The sequence below is a fragment of the Squalius cephalus genome (assembly GCF_949319135.1).
Source record: "Squalius cephalus genome assembly, chromosome: 2".
Taxonomy (NCBI): Eukaryota; Metazoa; Chordata; class Actinopteri; order Cypriniformes; family Leuciscidae; genus Squalius; species Squalius cephalus.
In genome coordinates, this window is record NC_137123.1 from 1,633,660 (window position 1) to 1,660,103 (window position 26,444).

The following is a 26,444-nucleotide window of genomic DNA, read 5'->3' on the forward strand; positions in this document are numbered from 1 at the left end:
CGTTTCTGCTCAATCAGGGACTGGATCATGTAAAATGTACTGTTCCAGCGGGTCTGTACGTCCTGCTGTAGTCGTTTTGCAGGCTGACCGATCTCTAACTGAATGTCTTCGAGGCAGGAGTAGGCTAGAGGAGAATGTTTGAAATGGCCAACGATTTTGCGTCCGATAGCCAATGCATCAGCAACACTTCTCTGAGACAAAAGTCCTTCGTGGACCACCAGCTGGAGAGTGTGAGCGGCACAAGGTAAGCTGGGGAGTCCAGCATCATTCATGCCCTTAATCATATTTTTAGCGTTGTCTCGTAGCACGACGTGGACAGAGGTTTTCGGAATGCACCAGGTCTGAAGCATCCCATCGAACGCGTCTGCTATGGCTTTGCTGGTGTGCGAACCCCGAAACGGCTTTGCTTGTAAGGTGGCATGGCGAAGAGTAAAGTTGTCATCAATCCACTGTACAGTTAAACTGAGCAGAGACATTGGGCAAACACTGCTTGACCAAATATCTGTTGTAAAACTGACGGTCGAAGCATCACGCAACAGGCCACTGACGTGCTTTTTCACGTCATGAAATACTTTCGGTAGCATAGCGGTTGTAATGTGATGGCGACTCGGAATTTCGTATCGCGGCTCCAGTATGCCAAGAAGATGTCGAAATCCTAGATTTTCAACAGCCGACAATGGCTGGTCATCAAGTGCAATAAAGTATGCAATTCCCTCAGTTACTTTTAGTGCCCGTGGATTATCTCTGGACATCTTCTCGCGCTTCTGTAAAACCTGTGTTAATGTTGGCTGCTGATTTGCTTGTTTAGCTTGACTAAACTGTGTGTATTCAGCGCTGTGATGCGTCTTCAGATGTTTAATGAGATTGCTGGTGTTAAACGATGTACTTTCTTTTCCTCCTCTCGACACTTTAGCTGAACATAACTTACAGTCTGCCTTGCTGCTGTCATCATCCCTTATCTTGAAATGAGCCCAAACCGCCGACATTTTACGTTCCTCAGTTCACCTAGACAAAGCGGTGGCTCGCGGCGGCCAGTTTCGTTTAAAAAAAAAATGTACGTGGTATCGGCTCGTGGTATCGGCTCATTTTTATGAGTACGAGTACGAGTATATGAGGACAGTATCGACCCGATACCCGATGCCAGTATCGGTATCGGGCCATCCCTATGCACTAGTAAAGACAAACGTGATTAAATAGTTAACAAAAAAAAAGAATTAGTGTCCAATAACTGGACCAATACATATTTTCCCTGTTGCTTTATAAATACATTATCCAGAAATATTGATACATTATCCAAAGCGTGTCTGCTACTCATATAAAAATGAAAAATTAATTACCATTTTTAATAAAGAAACGCAATAACCTGCTTGTTTTTACACCATGCTTTCAGTTACTAACAAAATTAAGAATAGGATTATGCATTCATGATTAATGTCCATTTTATCAATTGTACATTTAGCAATAACATAAGCCACAGGTTAGAGCAATATAGCGTTACTCACTGCTCGTTAGCTCATCTGTAGTTTGGGATGAAGGTTCTGGAGCTGACAGATCTTCTTGTTGGTCGTCAGCATGGAAGGATGGTGTCGGTGGATGTGATTCGGTTATGTTTTGAGGGTCACTTGTGGGCCTAGAACCAATAATGTTGTCGATCGCATCAAACCACAGAGACTTCTCCTTCTCTTCTGTTGAGCTTCCAGTCTTTCTGAGGGAGTCTCGTATTTTCAGATATTGCTGTCGGAGTTTTTTACCTTCACGCGACATTGATCCGGCGTTCTTGTGAATACCCTCGTTTTCAGGTGTTCGCTGAACATTTAGAAAATCTTAGCATTTTTATGTGTGTTTTCCAGTTGTGATTGTATGTTTTCGTCAGCCCATACAGCTAACAAGGTTTCAGTTTCATCGGAAGACCAAAGTAAACCCTTTCCGCTCATTCTGAAGGTGACGCGTGTGCGACAGACGACTGTCCTGACGACCACATTATACGTCATCAATAGCGGTTCACTTCCGCGGTTTGATTTGACAGCGTTCACATCAAACCAAACTCTAGCACCAAAAGTGCTAGTGTGAAAACGCCCTAAATCTCAGTAATCGCACATTACCAGAGCTTTACTCTTATTATTATCCGCTTCTACACCTAAAAATGATGGCATTACTCTCACATATGTTCATAACGTCATGAAAGTCAGTTGTGGTGAAGTAAAAGCACAGAGTTAATGATGAAGTTTCCCTCAGAAAAGCTCCTGTCAGACTCCCTTTGCGAGCGCTGAGTGATCGACGTTTAACGGTTTTGTCTCCATTCACTGAAATAAAGAGCAGCACAGACACCATTAATAACTGAGAGAATGAAGAACACTAATGCCTCATAATCCAAGAAAGACTAAATAAGGCCGAGTCTGAAACTACAGTCTCTACAGAGAATCAAAGCTTGTTGAGATTGAAACAAACACTCGCTGATATCTGATGTCTTCCTTCCAGATGATTCTGTCTAATCTGAGGAGGATTCGTTACCATCAGAAATATTTCACACACTTCAGTCTGTCATATTGACCCTGAACACCTTCTGTGTGTCTTTGATTATAAACACACACAAATATGATCTTCATGATAGAGATATTTCAGTGTGAGCTGAGGCACAGAGGCTGGTGTGTGTGTGTGTGTGTGTGTGTGTGTGTGTGTGTGTGTGTGTCGCTGATTATAAACACACACAAATATGATCTTTGTCATGTTCATGATAGAGATATTTCAGTGTGAGCTGAGGCAGAGGCTGGTGTGTGTGTGTGTGTGTGTGTGTGTGTGTGTGTGTGTGTGTGTGTCGCTGATTATAAACACACACACATATGATCTTTGTCATGTTCATGATAGAGATATTTCAGTGTGAGCTGAGGCACAGAGGCTGGTGCGTGTGTGTGTGTGTGTGTGTGTGTGTGTGTGTGTGTGTGTGTGTGTGTGTGTCGCTCCTGTCATATAAAGCTGTTGTGCTCGTGGAGATCTAATAAAGGATAAAACACCATCATTTCAGAAGAAGATGTTGTGGTGATGAAGGCAGCAGATTGAGCTCTGAAGCTCCTGAAAGACTGGAATTACACCGTGATCATCTGTGTTTAACAGCGATACTGTGAGTGTGTGTACCGTCGCTGATCTGCACAATTCATTTAGTATCAGACAGTGTGTGGAGAAATAAAGCACACTATCAGGAGATCGTCTGTGTGTTTCATTCTGCTGATCTCTCGTCACATTCATGATCATTCATACTGTCATCAGTTCACATCAATCATTCAAAACCTGCTATAAAGTGCTAAACACTTCCTCAATAACTCTAGTTGTCTAGAGTTAATCTCCAAACACTGAAATTCAGCTGAAAATAATGTAAAAACAGAAACTAATGTGAAGATCAATGCTATAATAAGAGCTCTACACAGTGTGTAATTATATAAACGAGACTGTCAGTCGCCATAGTTACACACATGAAGGAGATCAATGCATTTATTAACATTCAGAAAGCCGTCTTTCTGCTCTGTCTTCAGATCAGTGTAATGATCAGAATAAACACACACACTATTCTCACTGCGACGGGCTTGAGCTCTCAGTGTGGCGTTGTGAATGTGCTGTCAATGTCAAATACTGATTTTAAAAGAGCCCATCTGGAGATTCAACGGTCTGATCGATCTTTCATCTGCGGCCCGTCTGACCTACGCTCTCTCTAGAGTTCATGTGTCCTGTGTGTTTCTTTCCTATCAGCTCAATGATGCCAAACACTCTCTCAACTACAACAGTCACAGATGTTCCTCTACTGGACACATTTCTCTAGAGTTGATGCTGAAGTTCATGACAGATCATTGTGTTCATCACAACACAGCGGTCAAATGTTCTATCAGAACAAATAAAGGAAATGTTCATAAGGACACAGAAATAGAGCTAGTGACAGAGAAGTGGCTCAACTTACCCACCATTAGGGGAATAGTATGTTGTCACTGGAGAATTTGGGTTTAAAATAAATAAATTAAATATTAGTTTTGTGTGCATTTTCCCCTGAGTCTTACTTTACAGCACATTATTCAGAATGTCTATTCATTAAGAATATTTCCATGCAGTGAAATATCCAAAATATCCAAATGTTAAATTATGACACAACAAAATAAAGTGAGAAAAAAGAGCTTTTATTAAAGAAAATATTAAATGTTCCTCATTGCAGTTCACCAAACTGTGTGTGTTTGCAGAAGAATATAATCACATGAGAAGAAGAGCTGGATTCTATTTGCCACAGCTGTGTTTTTTAAGAAAATTCAACATTTCATAGTTTATGAAAAACATTTATAAAAATGTACATAAACAATTCACCAACAAGTATGAAATACAGTTAGACAAATACAAATTTTGCTACACATTTACTTTAACATTAAACTTGTTTTACCTTTTCTGTATTTGAGTTCAAAATAAAAAAGGGGGAAACGGTCCATTAACTCATGACAGTCTTACTCTACAGCACATTATTCAGAGTGTCTCTCATTCAGAATATTTCCACTTCTGTGACTGAAGTGACGTCGACGTCCGGGTTAGCAGTAGCATGAGCCGTCAGGCAAGTGTTATTTAAATAAACTCCTGATGTACTTACAAACTTTCTAATGCCTCGTGAGTTTGTGACACAGAAGTGGCTCAACTTACCCACCATTAGGGGTATAGTATGTTGTCACTAGGGAATTTGAGTTCAAAATAAATAAAATATAAGTTTTTTTGTGCATTATCCCATGACAGTCTTACTTTACAGCACATTTCAGTGTCTATCATTCAGAATATTTCCATGCACTGAAATATACAACGCTTTTCTCCAAATGTTAAATTCTTAAGCAACAAAATAGTGTACTGAATATTGAATACGGCATTAGTGAACAAATACTGACATAAAAATTATAATTCAACTTTATTTGGATTACTCACTGGTTAATGTCACCGATCTATGAAGGAGGACTCAAATGCAGAACGAGTGTTAACAGGTTTATTGACAAACGGTTGACAGATGACAAGATGTGGTCGGTTCGCTCTATCAGAAGGAGAGTCGCAGATCCAAACGCAAGCAAGCAGTTTATTGTAGACAAGCAGAAACAGGGGTTATACTCAAAACACCACGTATAGCAGGCGGGCAACCAGGATAAACAATCTCAGAAGAGGAAGAGTGACATGGATGAACCCAGCACGTGTGCAAACTGGAACTGGATGACGGAATTCCAAACAACCTCCAGAAGCCTGGATACACAGACGAGATTGAGGAAATAACTCCACAAGGAGACTCCGGTACAGGAGCTGGGTGAGAGAGCACAGACAAGAGTGACGAATCGACACAGTAGCACAACATCCAACGAACTGGCAACACATAAGAGCAAGAGCACACATATAAAGGGAGCTAAGAACAAGAGGCACAGGTGAACACACTCGGGTAAACGAGGACTCAAACAAGGACACAGAGAACATGAGGGACAGGTGACAACACTCAGACAAATGAGGATTCAACTAGACAAGGGGGCGTGGAGCCGGGAAACAAGGAGGCAGGAACAGAGGAGCACATGGCCAACACAAACAAAGACAAAGCCATGTGTTTAAGCACAACACAAACATAGAGACATGAAACAAAGACAACACAGACAAAGCTGACAGGGCAGAACCCTGACAGTTAAACTGACATGTGGGATTTCTGAATATTGTCCCTCATTAATTATTTTCTGATGAAGCAGTTCATCTGCAATGTTCCCAATATATTTAACTCTTGGAATGAGATCTGGCCAGTTATTTAAGAATGATGCTTTATCTGCCTCACTATTCAGACGCAGCGTGTCTTTCTCAGTGGTTGCAGTGTTTGATCCTCCTCTCTCATTTGAAGATCATTCTCCCGATGCTTCTCGAGGTTAGAGAACCTGGAGCACAGAGAGAGGCAGAATGAAAGAGTGAGATCGAGTGTGTTATGCACACACAGCCCTTACAGAAAAGATGTACACAGTACTTCAAGTTCATTTTATGAAGTATATTTCAGTAAAGATCAAGTATATTTTTAAGTACACTTTATGTAGTAAGTATACTAATATCAGTGTACTTGTAGTAAACTTGAAAGTGAACTGTTTCAATACTGCATGGGACTACATTGACACACTTTTTAGTATATAAAAGTGTACTTTTAAGTGTACTATAAGTGTGACAGTAGTAAACTTTAAGTGCACAACTAGTTCACAACTACGTTTCTCATTTGTACTGCATCTGTACTACAAGTTAACTTATAAGTTTACTATTTTAATACTTGTAGTACATTTTTTAGTTGATGAAAGGACACTTTGAAGTATACGCTCAGTGTAAAACTACTGAACTAGTAGTTTACTGAAAGTATAATTGAAAGTTTTCATGTAGGTTTTTAAGACTATCTTTAAAAGTATTTAATAGTCTACTCTATCTAAAGTGGAAACAACTACAAGCCAAGTATACTTAGAAGTCTTAAAGCTACACTGTGTGAGATTTTCTCCCATCTAGAGGTGAAATTGTATATGTACGGTGACCGGGAGGGGACATGTTCGGTTCACTTATTTTTGTCGTGGCCACAAGATATAAACTCGTGGGAACGTGATATTAAGTCGAGGGAACGTCATAATATCTCGTGGGAACGTGATTATAAGTCGTGGCCTCGAGATCATATGTTGAGGGAACGATATATTTTTCTCGTGGCCACGACTTAATGTTTCATCCGTTTCTCGTGGCTACGAGTTTTATTACATGTGGGAATAATCGAATCTTCACACGCGACGTACACTGGCTCCTCCTTTTACCCCGGTCATAATTTACTTTGTCATTTGTTCATTTAAGTTTCTCATAATTTGTTTTTGTTTATTGCCTTAAAAGGGACTTTATTCGTGACCCGAGTATTTCATTCAAATTCAAATTTCCGACGAAAAAGCCCAATCAACTTAAGAATGCGCATCAGGTGTCTTTCACTTACGTACCCATGTCTTAATGCCTGAAAGCGCACTATATCTTTATATGACATTCCTAATTCAAAGTACAATGTTATCATCAGTCATCTCCATCTCCGACTGCTGTATATGGTTACAGTATTGACTGGTGTGGTTCTCTCAACATAACTCATGGCCACAAGAAATAGATGTTGTTCTCTCAAAATATGAAGTCGTGGCCTCGAGAAAAATATATTGTTCCCTCAACAAAATGATCTCGTGGCCACGATTTATCATCACGTTTCCACGACTTAATATGACGTTCCCACGAGTTTATATGTTGTGGCCACGACAAAACTAAGTGAACCGAACATGTCCCCTCCCGGTCACCGTATATATGACTACCAACTGAATATTACTCTCTAGCCCCTCCCATTCCGAGGGCGTTTTAACTCCTACAGCGGCTGTATTATGAGTAATCTCCCCTCGCATTCGTCACGGTGCCACTGAGTAAAAGCTCAAAAGGCGAAGCTTGAATTTACAGGGATGTATCTCTTTTGGCTAATGTATTTTCAAGATAGATACTAATAGCACACTTGAATAAGCTAATTTTTCGTAAAGGAGGGTACAAAGTTAAGACCAAATCTAGCAAGTATTTGATGCAACTGAAACCTTTTTATATAAAAATAAGCAAATGTAAGCAGTTTCAATCTTGAATGTCCCTCAGAGACACTGATGAGTTATAATAAACCCTAATCCAGCACAGAGGGCTTCAGTGAATGTGGTGTTGAGTGTGTGTAAGTGTGTGAGTGTCAGAGACGCTGTAGAATCATATATTATTTCATATTTTTTTCAGTATATTTAAACCATGTAATATATTGATCAGAAATATATGGAAATATTTTTTTCGTTCCATAAGGGACAAAAGCTTGTAAGGTAATTGAAATGCCTCGGTCTGTGCAGTCTCAATCACTTGGTTTATTTTATTTTTAAACCTACTTTTTTTTTAAAACCTACAAATCTGTGGATTATATATATATATCGCCTATTTGAAAATTTGATCTGATGATTTGTGAGTTGTGAGATCCAGGCGATCAGAGTTCATTAACATTAACCTGGAACATCCTATCCTCGGCTAGTCCTTCTGACGTTTGCCGCTGGCTCTGACGTCTCTGTAGTGGTTAAACATGAGATATAATTCATCTTGTCTATATTTAATGGGCAATCTTTGGTCTTATGAATCTATTGGCAAATCTTTTTTGCTGACGGTAAAATGAATAACTTTATATATTTAAGCTATTTATCTTTACCATTGTAGCCTACTAGAGCGCTGTTTTGTACATTTGACTGAATTTTTGCTTTATTTCCTATAAAGCTTCTTATACCTTTTACTTATACTTTTATAATGGTTATTATGTAAGGGATAATGTATAGTGAGCCGGTTGTTATAGTGAATAACAACCCCGACAGGCTGAACGGGATCCCGACGTGAAGCGGAGCCATATTACATGGCTACCTACAAAATAAATAAATAATTTGACACAAATTATTTATTCAAAAAGGAGTTTATTGATTTAAAAACGATTGTATTGCTTCCGCCAAAGAAAATAGTCCATTCCGCGTCCATAGCAACGCGCTGTTTTTCATGGCAACGGTCTGTTATACTTCGCAGCGGTCTGTTATCAAGAAATAACAGACCGCATTCTACATTGGAATTCAGCCAAGCCATGTAATTATAATTACAATAATGATAATTAAAACTGACATAAAAAAAGAAGCAGGGTTGTGTTTTATATTTTGTTTTGTTATAAATATACATGCAGTGAAGATAATCACTGTACACTTTGCCTGAACCACATTTGTGTGGCTATTAAAAGAGGCATAGTGGTGTTTTATAACATATTTAGTTTTATTGTTGCTTAAAATATACATAACGAGATAACCGGAGAAGCAGAGCGAGGTGAGTGACATTATCAAGAACGCTGCTGTTCCATTAGCAGAATTACATGACCTGCGTCCTCGAGAGTTCGTTCTCCTGAGTCGATCTTGGCAAGTCAGAACTACAGAGGACGAACGCCAGAACTTTGCGTACTTGAGAAATGCCCTTGGACTTGCCCTTGCAGGAAAGTGGACTTCGAAGGCCAGAGTTGAGAACCCCCGTCTAATGCCGGGTATACATAACATAAAATCATCATATCGCTGTTCCTTTCACACTACACAACTGTTTTGTATCATGAAGTTGCTGTGCTTTACACATTTCATGACCGATCGCTGACTGGGGATCACACATCACACATCACACAATATTTCACTGGAAATAATCCCCATCAACTCTGTTTTGTTACCAGAATGCATGCGTGAGTGATACAGGGAATGACGTTTTTCATCATTTACCCTTGATCTGTTTTGAATCAGCAAGTGGAAGAAGCCTTCATGTTGCCCTCAGTCCGAGCTGTGAGAGAAAGATGAAACATCAGATTACACAAACACATCAGCTGAGCAAAGAGAAACATTTGAGTTTAACAATGACTTCATTTTTCACATTGAATCCATTACAGTACTAAACAGTCACTCCTTACAATGAAAGAAAACATTTAAATGTACCGTTTAAACATTACCTTCCTTGTGTTTGTTCTCCAACTCTTTAGCCAGATTATTCTGGCTCATCTTCCTCAGGATGTTCACTGTGCTCTTCACAGCTTCCTCTGGTCCTAAACGTGCCACCATCGTGTCCACTGTGTCAAAGACATCTGCGTTCTGCATTTCAGAAGTTGAAATACACTCATTATTCCTCAAGTACCACTGAAAGTGCTTCAGGTCATCTTTTCCTAGATCCTTCAGTGAGTTCACGAGCAGCTCTTTAACAGACGCCATATTCCTTCGCTGATTCACTTCTGCAGGACAAAAAGAAAAAGATCTTCAGTATGTTTCACTCTAAACACATGATTCGAAGTATTCAGATGTTAGGGTTAGATCAGGTCTCGTCTCTTAGAGGCATCTCATCCAAACTCTTGTCGAACAGGCAGTGATTTTTCAGCGAGTCACACACAAAGCAGGAAACAAGATTTAAATAAAAAGGTTTTTACGAGTATAGTACAATTAGTAGTCAGAGGTGCAAAAACGTTATATGTTGCTATGGAAGGACTGAATAACACATTTACATGATCTAAATGAATTATTTGAGCTAAATAATGTAAAATTATTGTGTGTGTATAATGTAGATATATTTTAGCTCCTCCTATGAACTTTATATAACTATAAATGAACTTGCCATAGCACATTAATTGTAATATTCATTTTACAACAGTACACAAGCCCAAGTTTTACCACCTCCCTACAAAAAGGAATCAAATTAGTAAATAAAGTTGCATAGAACTACTCAGAAGAATGATGTGTTGACGTAATCAATTACATTAAAGGGACAATGTGTAGCTTTTTAGGTATTTTATTATCTAAAATCAATATTTTTATTCATACATATGTCCTCAATGGTGTACAAATACCTCTGCCAATTATCTGACTTATCCTCGTAAACGAAGAATTTATTATCTTTATATACATGGGACGGGTCGGTCCATGGAGGCTTCCATGTAGTTCCGCCATCTTGAAAAACTATAATAGCAGAGAGGGACAAAAAGTTCTAGGCCAACGCGTTTCCACAAACACCACACACGCTTTCGTTCAGAGCCAAGCGTCACGTGACTGAAGCCAGCAGGAGTGGAGGAGCAGAGAGAGGCGCTTGTCACTGCCCCGGCAAGTTTAAAAGGCTGCACTGTACGGTTATTTATAATGGAGGACCATACATATGCTGAGTCACAGGATAAGGAGTCCTCGTCGTCAAAAAAGTCCAAAATAGACGTGGAAACGTGACCGGAGATTATAAAAACAAGGGTTTATGTCGGGATAGCTAATGCAGGAGAAGGCTTTCAAAAGAGACCCTGAAGTTGCCTGCTTTCTTCTCGACAGGTAAGTCAATGTTACGGTCTTAATTACAAGCTTTTTTTTCATTGCTTGGTTGTGTACTTTATTATATAGACAGTAGAACATTTATAGTTACAGTAAAAGTTAAACAGGCTCTTTGATGAATAGCAGCTATTGAGTAAAGTAGAGAAGGTCCTAAAAACAAGGTTGTATGTTTTGTTTGTTCAAAACTGTAACATTCGTTTGTTCGTTGTGTCAAGTTGCAGTTTGTTTGAAATAACAAACCAGTTCGCCCGAAGGAAAACTCAATGAAGTGCTATTAGAGGACATCCTGTCATAGCTTTTTGGTACATAACGGCTACCGTAGATGCAACGCGCATTTTAAAAAAAAGAGGCAGTGTAGAGCACTATTCATTTGAATGCAAAATACAATTTCACCGCTAGATGGGAGAAATTCCTACACAATGTCCCTTTAATTATGAAAAAAACTTATATTTGTGTGGAATGCACCAAAGTGGCACAGTGTCTACATTCATCCCTAACAGTGGCGGCGCCAGGGAGGAGCTAGGTGGTGCCGTAGCTCCCCCCTATAATAGCCATAGCACCTGCCCAGCACCCCCAAGAAATATCTGTAATTTTTAATATTTATATTTTAATGTCATGTTTGAATAGTCTTTTCCATGTTGTTAAAAATAGGAATTAAATAATAATTTAAAAATCGCGAGCGGGCACGGGCTTTATGAGCGCTGAGCGAGCAGGAACGAGTAACGTTAGTGGCTGTTGTCCTCGAAAAAGATGGATAAAGCAAAAAAGCTGTCGGGGACTAAAAATAGAAAAAGAAAGAGGGAAAATGAGATGGCATGTCAATTGATGCGACAGCAGCTAAATAAGTGGATGGTGAAAGGCAACAGGTAGGATTTAAAGTGTGACGTCCAGGCATGTAGGCTACTGGCCATCGGGACTACCGGGAGATTCCTGGTGGGCCGATGTGCTTTTTGGGCCGATACATCTCATACTTTTTTTCTTTTTTTTTTGTCTTAACGGCCCATAAAACTCGTACATCGGTGGCCCATTAATTTTGTTTCGCTTTATTGGCGGCACTGGGTTAGTACGTAATTATTGTGTAATGCATTGGTCAAAAAAAAAAAAAAAAGTCAGCGTTAGTTTTTTTTCTGACACCCTATGAAACACGAAGATCAGCGGCCCATTGGTTCTTTTCTTGATTGACACTGGGCTGGCCCAATCACATCTTTAATGTGAAGTATAGAAATATACTCTTTCAAGTATAGAAATTAGTACAAAACTAATTATGAAAGTTTCCTTTATTTTGCAGTGCATTTGTTTTACAATATATGGCTATTACTATCATGGGATTAATATTATAACTATTATTATGTAGTAGTGTAATTTAGATTGACACTGTAACTAAAAAAGATTAGAATTTTTCTTTGTTTAATTTGCATACTGAATATGGGTTGAAGCTTTTAATTTTTAACTCTCAAAGTGCACCAGATTGATGATTGCCAAAATTGTTGCTGCATACCCCTCTGACACTTGGTAGTTGCGCTCCTGTCTATAGCCCTTGCGTTGAATACTTTTACATATATACACAGTATGCTTGTAGTCGCGTAACGAGTATAGTTAATGCGGGCGTGTACGCATTTGTATACCAAGGGTGGTCTGATGCGACCTCCATAATGAAACGCCCCAAAATTCAAAGCACCTTCTCTTAAAGGACAAGTTCGGTATTTTACACTTAAAGCCCTGTTTACAGATCGTTTCTGATGAAATAGATCGGTTAAGATTAAAATTTGGACACATGCTGCTGTCCCGAGAATTTTAGGTTTCTTTCGCTTTCCCCCCCACCTCCAGAATGGCAGCCTATGGGCACTGGAACAATCCTTCCTAAAACGCATTAAACTTTCGTTCCCTTACGAGAACGTTCTCTCGTACTGCGTTGCAAACGCTGTGGGAAAACTCCTTTTCTCGAGAATATTGAAGCCTTTATTTTAAAACGCATTGCTGCAGCACAGGCGAGAGCATCATGCTCGCGCGAGCTAGCTGATAGGCTGTGCTGTAGGCAACTGCACGAACCAAGAGCAGAGAGAGCAGAGGCGCGCGAACCAATCAGAGAGCTTGGCGCCCTGCCATACTCGAGCGCGCCAAATAGGGCGTGGCAGGAGAGTATAAATACAGAGAAATCTCGCCATAAAACAGATCTAATCTCCTTCAGCTTCGAGACTCACCTCTTCGCTGAAATCTCCAGAGAGAAGCCGCTCGCCGTGGAAAAGCCCTTTCAGCGGAACAGCTTCGCGTCTTGGCAGATCATCTTTGCAGATCGCCGGCTGAGCGTTTCCCTGTGGCATCCGACGAGTATCCTTTTTGCTATCTCATAAAAGAGCAAATCGCTGTTTTCACAGCGCGCAAACGGCGTTGATTCAAATGCCTGTTTGTGAGTCCTGCGGGGTTTCCCTGCATGTGTCTGACAGACACACACTGTGTGCTGTCTGCCTCGGTCCTGAGCACACCGAGTCAGCGCTCACTAAAGGCGGCTGTCCACACTGTGACAGCATGACCATGGCGGTTCTCCGGTCTCGACTCACCCTCGCTACTTCAGAGGGTGAACCCGCTTCACTTCCGTCTTCGGCGCCCCACGAGCCCCGTAGGAAGAAGCGACGAGATCAGAGGATCCCTGAATGCGGTGAGGTTGAAGAGCTCACGCCGGGTCTCTCCCCGCGTGCTTCGCCCTCCCCCCCATCTCCGGTTCTGTTCGCGAGGAGCGATCAACGCCCCTCTCTCGAAGCGGCGGGACTCGTTTCCTTCGGCGGATCCGCTGAGGAGGATGACGCAGTTTCTGTGGCGGCATCTGAGAGCGAGGAATGGTCGGGCTCCGCGGACCCCGCCCCCTCCTCTCTGTGTGATCGTCCTGACACACGTGCGAGCATTGACGCCGAACTTTTCCGTGTCATGTCTCGCGCTGTCGACGAACTAGGACTCAACTGGCTTTCTCCAGCTGAACCTACAAGAGGCCGCCTCGACGAGTGGTACCTGCCGGGCCGCCAACTGGCCCCCCGTCAGCGCGCCTCTCCTTTTCTGCCAGAGGTCCACGAGGAGCTCACAAAAAGCTGGCGCGCGCCCTTTTCAGCGCGAACACGCTCTTCAGCTTCTCACACACTCTCCTCCGTTGACGGCGCTGAAGAGAAGGGCTACGTGTCTCTTCCCCCCATCGAGGAAGCGGTCGCCGTTCATTTATGCCCTCCCACTGCAGGTAGTTGGAGGTCTAAAATGGCGCTGCCCTCTAAGCCTTGCAGGGCTACCTCAGCTTTGGCCGCCCGCGCCTATACCGCCGCTGGTCAAGCTGCTTCGGGGATTCACGCCATGGCTACACTTCAGGCGTTCCAAGCTAAGCTCCTCCGCTCCATGGATGAGTCAGGCCCTTTCCCGGACACCCTGAAAGACCTCCGTAGTGCTTCAGACTTGGCGCTTCGGGCCACGAAGACCACCGCACAAGCCCTCGGCCGCAGTATGGCCAGTTTGATTGTGCTTGAGCGCCACCTGTGGCTCAATTTGACAGAGATCAAGGACGCAGATAGAACCGCCTTCTTGGATTCTCCAATCTCCACATCCGGTCTCTTCGGCCCATCTGTCAACGGCTTCGCGGAGCGTTTCACTGAAGCGCAGAAGGCTTCAAGTGCTATAAAGCACTTTCTCCCCAAACGCTCCAGCTCGGCTTCACGGCGTCCCAAGAGCGCGCCGCGGCCAGAGAAGTCAGTGCCTCAGGTTCACCAGCCCCGCCCAGCGGCTGAAACCAGTCAGCACCTAAAGCCGGCAAAACGGTACCCGTTCCCCAAGCGCCAGGGGCCCAGGCCGAAGCTCACGCTCAACCACGAGCCTAAGAAGCCGTCCTAACCGACAGGAAGAGGGGTTCATGTCCCGCCGCGGCCGGACCAGCCCCGAAGATCGCTCGAACGCTTCTCACAGCCCCCTCTTCAGTTCAGGCGGCTGGAGTAGTTTTAAATGCAGAAATAGGGCCTGTTATTCGTCATGCACCTCTGCACCCAAACGCTGTTTTAACAGCGACCCACAAAAAGCACAAATCGAGCAAAATTTCACATTCATGTCTAGTCGAGCCCCCGTCTCCGGGCGCTCAGTCTTCAGATATGATCATACCTCTGGTTCATCGGGCTCTGGCATGGCAGGCCATACCCGGAGTCTCAGAGTGGGTAATGAACATTATAAAGCGCGGTTACTCGCTTCAGTTCTCCCGCAGACCCCCACGCTTTCGAGCTGTTATTCAAACTTCGGTAAGGAGCACATTGTCTGACGTCCTCCGCACCGAAGTACAGGGTCTGCTGGCAAAGGGGGCTATCGAGAGAGTTCCCGCCGCACTAAGCGAGTCAGGGTTTTACAGCCGTTACTTCCTCGTCCCGAAGAAGGACGGCGGCTTAAGACCCATTTTAGATCTCAGACATCTGAACAAAGCCCTCATGACACGGCCGTTAGAATGCTTACAACCAAACACTTCCTGGCGCAAATTCGCCCAGGCGACTGGTTCTTTTCAGTGGATCTAAAAGACGCGTATTTTCACATTCAAGTGAACCCCCACCACAGGCCATTCTTGAGATTCGCCTTCGAGGGGCAGACATACCAGTACACAGTTCTACCTTTTGGACTGGCACTGGCACCTCGTACGTTCACGAAATGCATGGATGCAGCTCTCTCCCCCCTAAGACAGCGGGGAATGCGCATCCTGAACTACCTCGACGACTGGCTCATTTTGACTCAGTCAGAGGCGGAGTCCCATACTCACAAAGCCTGGCTTCTCAGTCATCTGGAATGCCTGGGGCTCAGGGTGAACCTCTCCAAGAGTATTCTGTTACCCAGTCAACGTATCACGTTCCTGGGAACAGTTCTAGACTCCGTACTTATGAGAGCATGGCCCACATCAACCCGTGCTCTCTCGATTCAGCGGCTCGCCGCGTCGTTCACGAAGGGCGCTTATGTACCCCTTCGAACGTATCAGAGGATTTTGGGCCTTATGGCTTCGGCAGCTTCAGTACTCCAACTAGGCCTACTGCGCATGCGTCCTCTTCAGCTGTGGCTAGCACTTCAGGTACCGCCTCACGCTTGGCGTTCAGGTATCTTGAGTATCAGGGTGGACCAGCATTGCATTCTAGCACTGGCCCCCTGGATGAACGCCAGCTGATATCAGCAGGGCGTAAGCATGGGAGTGGTCTCAGAAAGGAGGGTCATTTCGACAGATGCCTCCAACTCAGGTTGGGGAGCCCTGTATGAGGGCAGGCCTGCCTCCGGCCTCTGGTCGAGCTCGGAGAAACGCCTACACATAAACTGCCTCGAGATGAGAGCAGTTTTTCTAGCCCTAAAAACCTTCCTTCCACACCTGGCAGGACACCATGTCTTGGTCCGGACGGACAACATGTCAGTGGTGTCCTACATAAATCGCCAGGGCGGCCTCAGATCCCGCAATCTGTTCGCCATAGCTACTCAGCTGCTACTTTGGGCTCAGACCAATCTGCGCTCGCTCAGAGCAGCTCACGTGCCGGGCACGTTGAATACAGGAGCAGACATGCTCTCTCGGGGCAACGTTCCCCCAGAGGAATGGTCACTCCACCCCCAGACAGTTCTCCTATTATGGGAGGTCTTCGGGCAGGCAGAGGTAGACGTCTTCGCCTCAGAAGACAACTGTCACTGCCCAATCTTCTTTTCGAAGAAGAGGGACGCGCTGGCCCACGACTGGCCCAATCTTCCCCTTTACGCGTTTCCTCCGGTCTCGATGTTACCTCAGGTCATCGAACGGATCAGGAACACGGGGTGTGCGATCCTCTTGATAGCTCCTCTCTGGCGGCCCCAATCTTGGTTCCCAGAGTTGATGCAGCTGTCTGTTTCAGACCCTTGGCCAATTCCTCTGAGGAGCGACTTATTGGCTCAAGCGAACAGAAGGATCTGGCACCCCCGTCCCGACTTGTGGGCCCTTCATGCATGGCCACTCAACGGTTACCCCAGGACCTCCCAGAGGGCGTCCTGAATACTATTCTGGAGGCTAGAGCTCCGTCTACCAGACGCCTCTACCACCTTAAATGGTCAGTGTTCTCCAGCTGGTGTCAGGCTCGAAACCTCGACCCGTACACTTGTGAAGTGCCAATGGTTCTTTCCTTTCTTCAAGAGATGTTGGACGCGGGACGTTCCCCGTCCACGCTCAAAGTATACGTGGCAGCCATTGCGGCTTTTCACGTTTTGGTGGCTGGCTCTTCTTTGGGAAAATGCGACCTTATTGTTCGCTTCCTTAAAGGAGCAAGGAGGCTCAACCCGCCTCGGCCACCCTCAGTACCGGCCTGGGATCTTTCCCTGGTTCTACGGGCCCTTAAGGGACCTCCCTTTGAACCTTTACGGTCGACGGACCTAAAGTCCCTTTCCCTGAAAACCGCTCTGTTGCTGGCACTGGAGTCAGTCAAAAGAGTAGGGGACTTACATGCGCTTTCTACGAGCTCTTCCTGTCTTGAGTTTGGCCCTAACGACTCTAAAGTCCTTTTGAAGCCAAGACACGGTTATGTGCCTAAAGTGCTCTCTACTCCGTTCAGAGCACAGGTAATTTCGCTGTCGGCTCTCCCAGCTTCGGGAGAAGACAGTGATGCTCACACGCTCTGCCCTGTTAGAGCGCTGAGAATATACTTGGAGCGTTCGGCCTCGTTTAGACAGTCTGAACAGCTCTTTGTCTGTTTCGGGGGCCGGACCAAGGGGTTGCCGGTCACGAAACTCACACTATCCAGATGGATAGTTGATGCTATTGCTCTAGCATACACCTCACTGGGCCTCTCTTGCCCCATAGGTGTTAGAGCTCACTCTACGAGAGGCATCGCCTCCTCGTGGGCTTGGACTAGTGGTGTCCCTATTGAAGACATTTGTGCGGCGGCAGGCTGGTCAGCTCCATCCACATTTGCAAGATTTTATAACTTAGAGGTCCCTGCTTTACAAGCACGAGTTCTCTCCATCTAGCCCTGGCTCTATGGATCCAGGCTAATTCTCTAAGTTGTATGGGAACTTTACATAGGCTGGCCTTTTTGCTCCAGTCTATGTACACACTATATATCTTTAGGCCCGATGTTCTGGTCTGTGGTATTCTGGCTACACTTCCTGTCCCGGGATTCCTGGATTAGAGTAGCCACGAGACTTAGCACGGCGTTTTAAAAAGTGTTCCCACAGCGTTTGCAACGCAGTACGAGAGAACATTCTCGTAAGGGAACGTACTTGGTTACTTACGTAACCTCGGTTCCCTTAGAGATAAGGGAACGAGTACTGCGTTGCCCTGCCGTGCTATTCTCGAACATCAGATATTTTCGTTCAGTCGATTAGACCTGTTTTATGGCGAGATTTCTCTGTATTTATACTCTCCTGCCACGCCCTATTTGGCGCGCTCGAGTATGGCAGGGCGCCAAGCTCTCTGATTGGTTCGCGCGCCTCTGCTCTCTCGCCATTGGTTCGTGCAGTTGCCTACAGCACAGCCTATCAGCTAGCTCGCGCGAGCATGATGCTCTCGCCTGTGCTGCAGCAATGCGTTTTAAAATAAAGGCTTCAATATTCTCGAGAAAAGGAGTTTTCCCACAGCGTTTGCAACGCAGTACTCATTCCCTTATCTCTAAGGGAACCGAGGTTACGTAAGTAACCAAGTACGTTTACAAAGACGTGAAACTCACCGAGTGGTCAGGGGTCTTCACTGATATGCTCACACAAAAATCGCTGCAAAAGATGCTTTAAGTGTTGAGCATCCCCATAGCACCAGCAACAGAAAATCTCTGGAGCAGCCACTGATCCCTAATCCTGTCATGTTTCACACAAAACAAGACTCACCAGAGCAGATGCTAATTAACTATTAGTTCTTCAGTAATTATTATTAGTTATGCAGTAAGTAAGAAATAGTATTCTAAAGTGTTACTGAGATATTGATTTCAGATTAAACTGTTTTAAAATCATACCTGTTTGTATTTTATAATCCAACAGTGTACAAAACAATAGTCACGATGGCAACAGCTGCATTTGTATGAAACAACAGAGAGCGAGTCCATGATACTGGATGGCATAATTAACTGTACACAAAATATTGATTTGACTAAGTTTAAATATTTTATCAGCTCACCAAATGCAAAACTTCCACAAAGTAAAACCCGTTCCTAGCGAGTGTATAGCGCTGCTGACTTCAGTGACCCGGATGAGTCTCTGTTTCTGTTCTCTGTTGTTATCTGGGAATATCATACCACTGGATGGCATGATTGACCAATCAGAATCAAGTATTCCATACAGCCGTGTAATAAACTCTTATAAAGATTACTCCTCCAATGAACTAGAGAAAAGAAAACTTAATAAAATACACATCCTGAGGCGTAAAACCCCCACCGCTAGATTACGAACTGAAGGTTTGTATACACTGTAGAATCTAATTAGATACTCCTAATTAAAAAAAAAAAACATGCAAACCGATTGCCTTAAAAAAACTAAGTAAAGTGAAATAGAAATAGTATGTTGTACTGGCAAATGCTTAGTTAGTATAGTTCACTTACACTAGAGTTCTAGTAACTAAAAAAGACATGTAGAGAGAACTTGATAATTTACTTTAGATTTACTCTTGATTTATTATAGTTACCACTGTTGTGTTTCACATGCTGAATGGTGAAGTCTGTGACTCAAGCATGGGCAATTACAAGATATTGTCACAAATATAGTGGGATTATATCAACCCAATTAAAAGTTTCACAAGGTGTTAATGACTCAGGTGTTAGCAATACAATTTTCAAAGACCATTATTCAACGTAAAAAATAAACTAGTAAATGATTTAGTTAGAAGTTATGTCACCTTTAGAATAGAATTACAATAATATAAATGAAGTTCCAAGTGCCCAACCGAATATAACACTGGTAATCATAATGGTGAGTTCAGACAAAAACATTTTAGGAAAATAAATTTATGAAGTCAGCTTATGTGAAGTTCTCTAAAAATGTTGTATTGACAATTCAATATCAAAATTACTATGGGAAGCGAGTGAATGCAAACAGAGAAAGAAAACTGCAGAAGTGGAGGAAATGAGTGAAAAGTCTATTAAGAATTGCCCTGCCTCAGAAACTCTTTTTGCTTGACGAAATGTCACTTAAACCGAACAATTGGTTTTCTGAGTAACCAAGCCTGAGTTTTCTGAGTTTACTTTGCATTGGAAAAACAAACAATTAAATATATAAAATATTTACGAGTTTCTTTGCAATGTCATTAGCAATTAATTGTCTTGTCCCATGTTTAGCAGTTCCCCGTTATGTTTAATGCCTTTTAGTCTCCCCAGGTGTCTCTGGTTAACCACAGCCCCTTGTTATCTTGTTTGCCTCTGTACTTAAACCCTGTGTCTTGTGTCAGTGTTTGTGGGTTCTTGACTTTGTATGTTGTTCTGTTCCCGAGTCTTGGTCCTGAGTCTATGTCTGCATCTGTGAAGTTTTGAGTTTATTTAATAAAGCATGCTGCATGTGGATCTGGATTCTGCCTCTGCTTCAACCTCAGTATAATATCACAGGTCTTTCTCACGCTCTCCTGACTGGCTAAACTGTCATGTGTGATTTCTGAATATTGTCCCTCATGAATTAGTTTCTGCTGACAGAGTTTATCTGCAATGATCTGGACATTTGTAACCCCCTGAATGAGATCTGACCAATGCTTATCAAAAAACTGTTATTTACCTTCCTCACTATTCAGACGCGGCTCGTCTCTCTTAGGACGAATCTGATCGAGTTCATTTTTCTCAATCGTTGTAGTCCAGACAGTCTTCTGATCCTCTTCTCTAATAAGAGTCATTTGAAGATCATTCTCCAGACTTGTGTTGACCTTGAAGAAGTTTGGGGGAGTTTCTCTTGTGAATGTGATCCCTTCTTTGGGAGTGATAGTAGAGGCACCAGGAACGTCAAGAATGTGTGGCGTGTTCATGCGAAATGGCCTGCCAGGTCTGGGATGCTCTATTGGGTCATTTCTCTTTTCTTTCTTAACTTTTTCTTTTGCATGATCATCAACTGGAAACAAGTAGAGATGTAGAATGAGAGGATCTTTAGAATGCATGTAGAGAAGAAGATCGCAGTGTTCGTCCCATCCCATTATCCAACTTATAATTAATGTTTTCAGAGAGAAGGATGGTTGGGCAATTTTAGCATGGAATCGGGTCAACTGCACAGGTTCTGTGGTTATTCCCTCGTCTTTTACGGTGAGGACTTTCACAGCATCTTTGAGAGAGGGGTCAGACTCTCCTAAACAGGCGTAATGGGGCAGATGAACTTCCTCCAGTTTCCCTGAGATCACCGTCACGTCAATCACTGGACCGATCCGGTTGCACTGCAGCCTCTCCAGCTCTGCGTTGAGGAAGAGTCCGTCTACGGTACGGTACTGAAGGGTGACGACACAGTCACAGACCCATCGCATTCTGGTCCTGACACACTCGTAACGGCCTGGGTCAGTGCTGACCCTGAACTTTGACCCTCCTTCATCTGTACAGGCCGACGGCTCAATCTGAAGCCACTGATCAGAATCAGCTATATGGACACACGACTGACAGTTCAGCAGCGGGTGAATATCGAGCCCAGAAGGTTTGGGCTGAGAGAACCTGTGAAGAACCAGAAGAAGGCATAAGCAAAGAGTCAGTTATGTTTATGTTTAACTAGCCAACATGAACTCTATATTCTCCATCAATAAGCTCAAGCTGAATAATGTGTCAAGTCTTCTATAAATCAGTGTTTTTAACTGTGGATATTTTCACAGAGGTGGACAGATAAAGACCATCAGCAGTCTGGGGAGGACAGAAATGTTCATTATCAAACATAATAAATGAGTTTGACTATAAAGAACTGGACTGTTTTACTGCTTACAACACAACTGTCTACAGTTAATTGTGCTTGATTGTAATTGAGGGAGTGCTGGAATAGATCAAGTAATACTGAGTGAATTTGACTATTTCTGTCTTATTCCTCGTCTGCAGGAATATTAATAGAAAAGAAGATCACACTACAGCTAGAAAATTACAGAAAATTAATAGCAAATTACAGTTTAGAGATCGTGTGTGATCAGGAGCTTTAGAGAAATACCAGTAAATCAGTCTTAAGCCCTATTCACAGAGACCTCACAACTCTGAAACTGAAGGAGAAATAGATTTAGCTCTAAACTAACTAAAATGAAGAATAATGTGTTTATAGTCTCTGCACAGGAGAGACTCTGTGTTGCTTCAAAACAAAGGAAAATATGTATTTATTGGTACTGGCCAAAACATGTTGTGAAATATCGGCATATGGAGTATCAGCACAAACCCAATATGGTGCATCTCTAGTGTTTAGTGATGTATGAAGAACAGAGGATTGAATTATTATTCAGTCTGGAGAAATCCTTCACTAAGACACAGTATATTTCACTCACCCGGTTGTGTGTGTATCACTGGTGTTTCTCTCAGGACGCTGTTTAATGTCACACAGAGACACTGAGGAGTTAGAATAATCAACCCTAAATCCAGCATAGAGGGGTTCAGTGAATGTGGTGTTGAGTGTGTGTAAGTGTGTGAGTGTGTGTGTGTCACAGACGCTGTAGAAGGACAGAGTGCCGGCCGACACATCCACATACACTCCTGCTCTCTTAGAGGATGAAGAGACGTCAGGAATATCAGTGTCTTTATTATTGTGCCAGACAGAGAATCTGTTATTATAGCAGAGCAGACTCCAGGATTTGTCATTACATCCAAACACACAGTCATAACTCCCTCCTCTCCTGCTGATTCCTTTATATGTCACTGATATATCAGCACCTCTCCCGCTCCATTCAGCCTCCCAGTAACAGCGTCCAGTCAGACTCTCTCCACACAGAACCTGAAGATACTCATCAAATCTCTCTGGATGATCAGGATACGGCTGATGCTCAAACACACGCGTCACTGTCCTGTTCTCATCAGACAGAATGAGACGAGTGTGTGCTGTGTTTGGATCCAGTGTGAGATCACAGGCGTCTGAACACAAGAAGAGAAACATTTCACTAAATGACACAAATCAACAATAAATCACTGAATGATTGTGTGTGTGTGTGTGTGTGTGTGTGTGTGTAGACCTACATTTGTGTAATCCTGCTGTCATTCTGAACTCTCCACAATGATCCACACTATAAAACACACACATGATTCACATTCATTTCTAGAGGAAACACAAGAGTGTGTGTGTGTGTGTGTGTGTGTGTGTGTGTGTGTGTGTGTGTGTGTGTGTGAGTGTGTTCATCATCCTCCCTTTGAACGCAAGTGTGTGTGTGTGTGTGTGTGTGAGTGTGTTCATCATCCTCCCTTTGAACGCAAGAGTGTGTGTGTGTGTGTAGACACAAGACTGGGTTTGTTCTCTCGATCAGGTATAGGGTACACGTGATTCAAAACTTTTCAGCCGGTTCTAATTAGATGTTTGGATGCTGTGAACATGTTTAGCTAAAGACTGCCACTCCAGCATTTATTGTTGTTTCTGCAGTTAATAAGACAAAGTTGAAAATTCTGGCTACTATCATTATTTTAATAATTTCTTTATTTTAGTTTTATTTATTGATCTGTCAGGGTTATCTAATCTAACTATTTGTGGCTTGTGTTTTGAATATATGTTCCCCTGCACACATTTGCTCCTCATCTTGTGACTTGATTCTGATTTATTTCGTTTTGTATTTTTATTTATCAGAAAGGTATATTCTGTTCTAATTTAATTTAGTAAATTAATTGTTTATGTTTTTGGTGCATCGATGTTGTGCTGTACTTACAGCCTGCTCGCACAGGTAATTTAGCCGATTTAATTTGATTTGCATGTGAAATGTAAATCCTGACTGCAGTGTGGCCTTTCTGGAGTTATTTATGTTATTTCTTAGTTTTATTGATCCAAAATGTTCTTATACTTTTTCTTCTATATCTTTGTGTGGTTTTCTGCACATTGCGGCTTTGAAATGTTAAATGCTGAGCTTATAAACACTTTACACAGAGGGAAGATGAGAAGAAAATGCCATCAAAACATTTAATTTACATTTAAATTTATTAATTTAGCAGACGCTTTTATCCAAAACGACTTACAAATGAGAATAGAAGCAGTGAAACTAACAGTAGGACAACAATATGCAAGTACTATGTATGGCGTAATTTTTTAGTCAAATGTCATGAGCGTGTAAGACATGCTCACGAGCACATTATGTTATTTCACGCGCGCAAAAATGAACCTTCAGCTGGCATGATAAAAGTACTCGCGCACAAATTCAACAACCGAGAGGTGTACAGGTAGCTGCGAGCGAGCGCCTGGCATACTCTCATAGGTTAACTCTGCTTGTACAGTGGAATCCTGCTCGCGCGCAGCGGGCTTCTGCTGACGGAGTGCTGTTTTGCTCGCGCAGTGGATTTCTGCTCGCTCAGCTGATTTCTGCTCGCTCGAGTCTACATGACTTTTGACAATTTGGGGGCGGAAACCAAGGAGGGCACTGACCCTCTTATGATTGGTCACTTTCATCATGGAAAATCTTGGGAAATCCTAACCCCGCCCACCTTCAGACGCAGCGCGCGTCACTCAGCTCGCTCTGCTACTCCGGCTATCTCTGTATATTTTAGACAACGAAATATGTGATAAAACACCATACTAACTCTTTTCGTTTTCATTTAAAGAAATCTTAAACATGATAGCCACACAAATGTGGTTCATGCAACGCGTATTGATTATATTCACTGCATATAACGTTTGCCTATTAAAAACAAAACAAAATATAAAACACAAACCTGCCTCTTTTCGTTTTAAATATAATATAAAAACATTAAACATTTTAATATGGTCCAGGCAATATGTGCATTTGTACTAAACAACAGATTTTGCAGTAAACAACATTACAGTTTTTAAATTTTTAAATACAATTATTACAATTTAAAATGACAAAACTCAACCCAGTCTCTTTTTGTTAAATTTCAGTTTTATCAATATTAGCCATTATAAAAGTATAAGTAAAAGGTATAAGAAGCTATACAAATAAAGCAAACAATTCAGTCAAACACACAAAGTCAGCGCTCTAGTAAAACCATACAACGGTAATGTTAAATAGCTTATAAAGTTATGAAACTTCCCCTCAGCCAAAACGATTGGCCACAATGGCCAGGGAATAAATTATAGATTCACGAGACCAAAAATCGCCCGTTAGATATACACAAGACGAATTATATCTCATGTTTAACCACTACAGAGACGCCAGCGAAAGCGGCGAACGTCAGAACGACTATAGCCGAGGAAAGGCTGTTCCAGGCGGGGTACATGAGCGCCGAGCACCCGGTCATCGTTGTATGGTTAGACTAGAGCGCTGACTATGTATGTTTGACTGAATTGTTTGCTTTATTTGTAGCTTCTTATACCTTTTACTTATACTTTTATCATGGCTAATATTGATCAAACTGAAATTTAACAAAAAGAGACTGGGTTGAGTTTTGTCATTTTAAATTGTAATAATTGTATTTAAAAATTTAAAAACTGTAATGTTGTTTACTGCAAAATCTGTTGTTTAGTACAAATGCACATATTGCCTGGACCATATTAAAATGTTTAATGTTTTTATATTATATTTAAAACGAAAAGAGGCAGGTTTGTGTTTTATATTTAGTTTTTTTTTTAATAGGCAAACGTTATGTGCAGTGAATATAATCAATACGCGTTGCATGAACCACATTTGTGTGGCTATCATGTTTAAGATTTCTTTAAATGAAAACGAAAAGAGTTAGTGTGGTGTTTTATAACATATTTCGTTGCCTAAAATATACACAGAGATAACCGGAGTAGCAGAGCGAGCTGAGTGACGCGCGCTGCGTCAGAAGGTGGGCGGGGTTAGGATTTCCCAAGATTTTCCATGATGAAAGTGACCAATCATAAGAGGGTCAGTGCCCTCCTTGGTTTCCGCCCCCAAATTGTCAAAAGTCGTGTAGACTCGAGCGAGCAGAAATCAGCTGAGCGAGCAGAAATCCACTGCGTGAGCAAAACAGCACTCCGCGAGCAGAAGCCCGCTGCGCGCGAGCAGGATTCCACTGTACAAGCAGAGTTAACCTATGAGAGTATGCCAGGCGCTCGCTCGCAGCTACCTGTACACCTCTCGGTTGTTGAATTTGTGCGCGAGTACTTTTATCATGCCAGCTGAAGGTTCATTTTTGCGCGCGTGAAATAACATAATGTGCTCGTGAGCATGTATTACACGCTCATGACATTTGACTAAAAAATGACGCCATAACTATGACCCTTCTCAGTTTAATCTAACGCTGTACATGTTAATTGTTTTTTTTTTTTCATATTTCAATATTAAAGATGTTATATTTAAAACATTAATCTCATAACATTATTTATGCAATTGTAATTGCAGTGTAAATGCATCCATGGCTCCTCTGCATCTCGAGCTACGAGAACTCGCGAGACTAAAATGTGAGGAGATTTCTCGTCGGGTGAAAAGCTGTCTCGTGGTCTCGCCATGACGGAGTGTGAGGGTCAAATGAGCACAGAATAGTACATTCACACATAGATACGGGCCTCCGCTGTTTTTCATCT

General features: G+C 42.6%; 1 protein-coding gene across 1 annotated transcript; it reads right to left on the minus strand.

Moving 5' to 3' along the window:
- Positions 1-4,140: 4,140 nt before the first annotated feature.
- On the minus strand, positions 4,141-26,444 carry LOC307154385 (uncharacterized protein). The gene is made up of 8 exons (XM_079864297.1): positions 26,026-26,444; positions 22,979-24,178; positions 22,297-22,876; positions 20,583-21,493; positions 9,548-9,823; positions 9,324-9,381; positions 5,813-5,909; positions 4,141-5,301 (listed from the first exon to the last, which is right to left on the minus strand). The coding sequence occupies exons 2-6, from the start codon at positions 23,040-23,042 to the stop codon at positions 9,341-9,343; spliced, it is 1,872 nt and encodes a 623-aa protein (XP_079720423.1). The 5' UTR covers positions 23,043-24,178; positions 26,026-26,444; the 3' UTR covers positions 4,141-5,301; positions 5,813-5,909; positions 9,324-9,340.

What these genes read in the sequence shown, in the direction of transcription:
- LOC307154385 (XM_079864297.1), bottom strand. Translation starts at nt 23,042, where the DNA reads ATGTGTGTGTTTTATAGTGTGGATCATTGTGGAGAGTTCAGAATGACA. An exon ending in AGTGATACACACACAACCGG is followed by an intron (nt 21,494 to 22,296) that starts GTGAGTGAAATA and finishes GGTTCTTCACAG; the next exon opens with GTTCTCTCAGCCCAAACCTT. An exon ending in GCGTCTGAATAGTGAGGAAG is followed by an intron (nt 9,824 to 20,582) that starts GTAAATAACAGT and finishes TTTGTCCTGCAG; the next exon opens with AAGTGAATCAGCGAAGGAAT.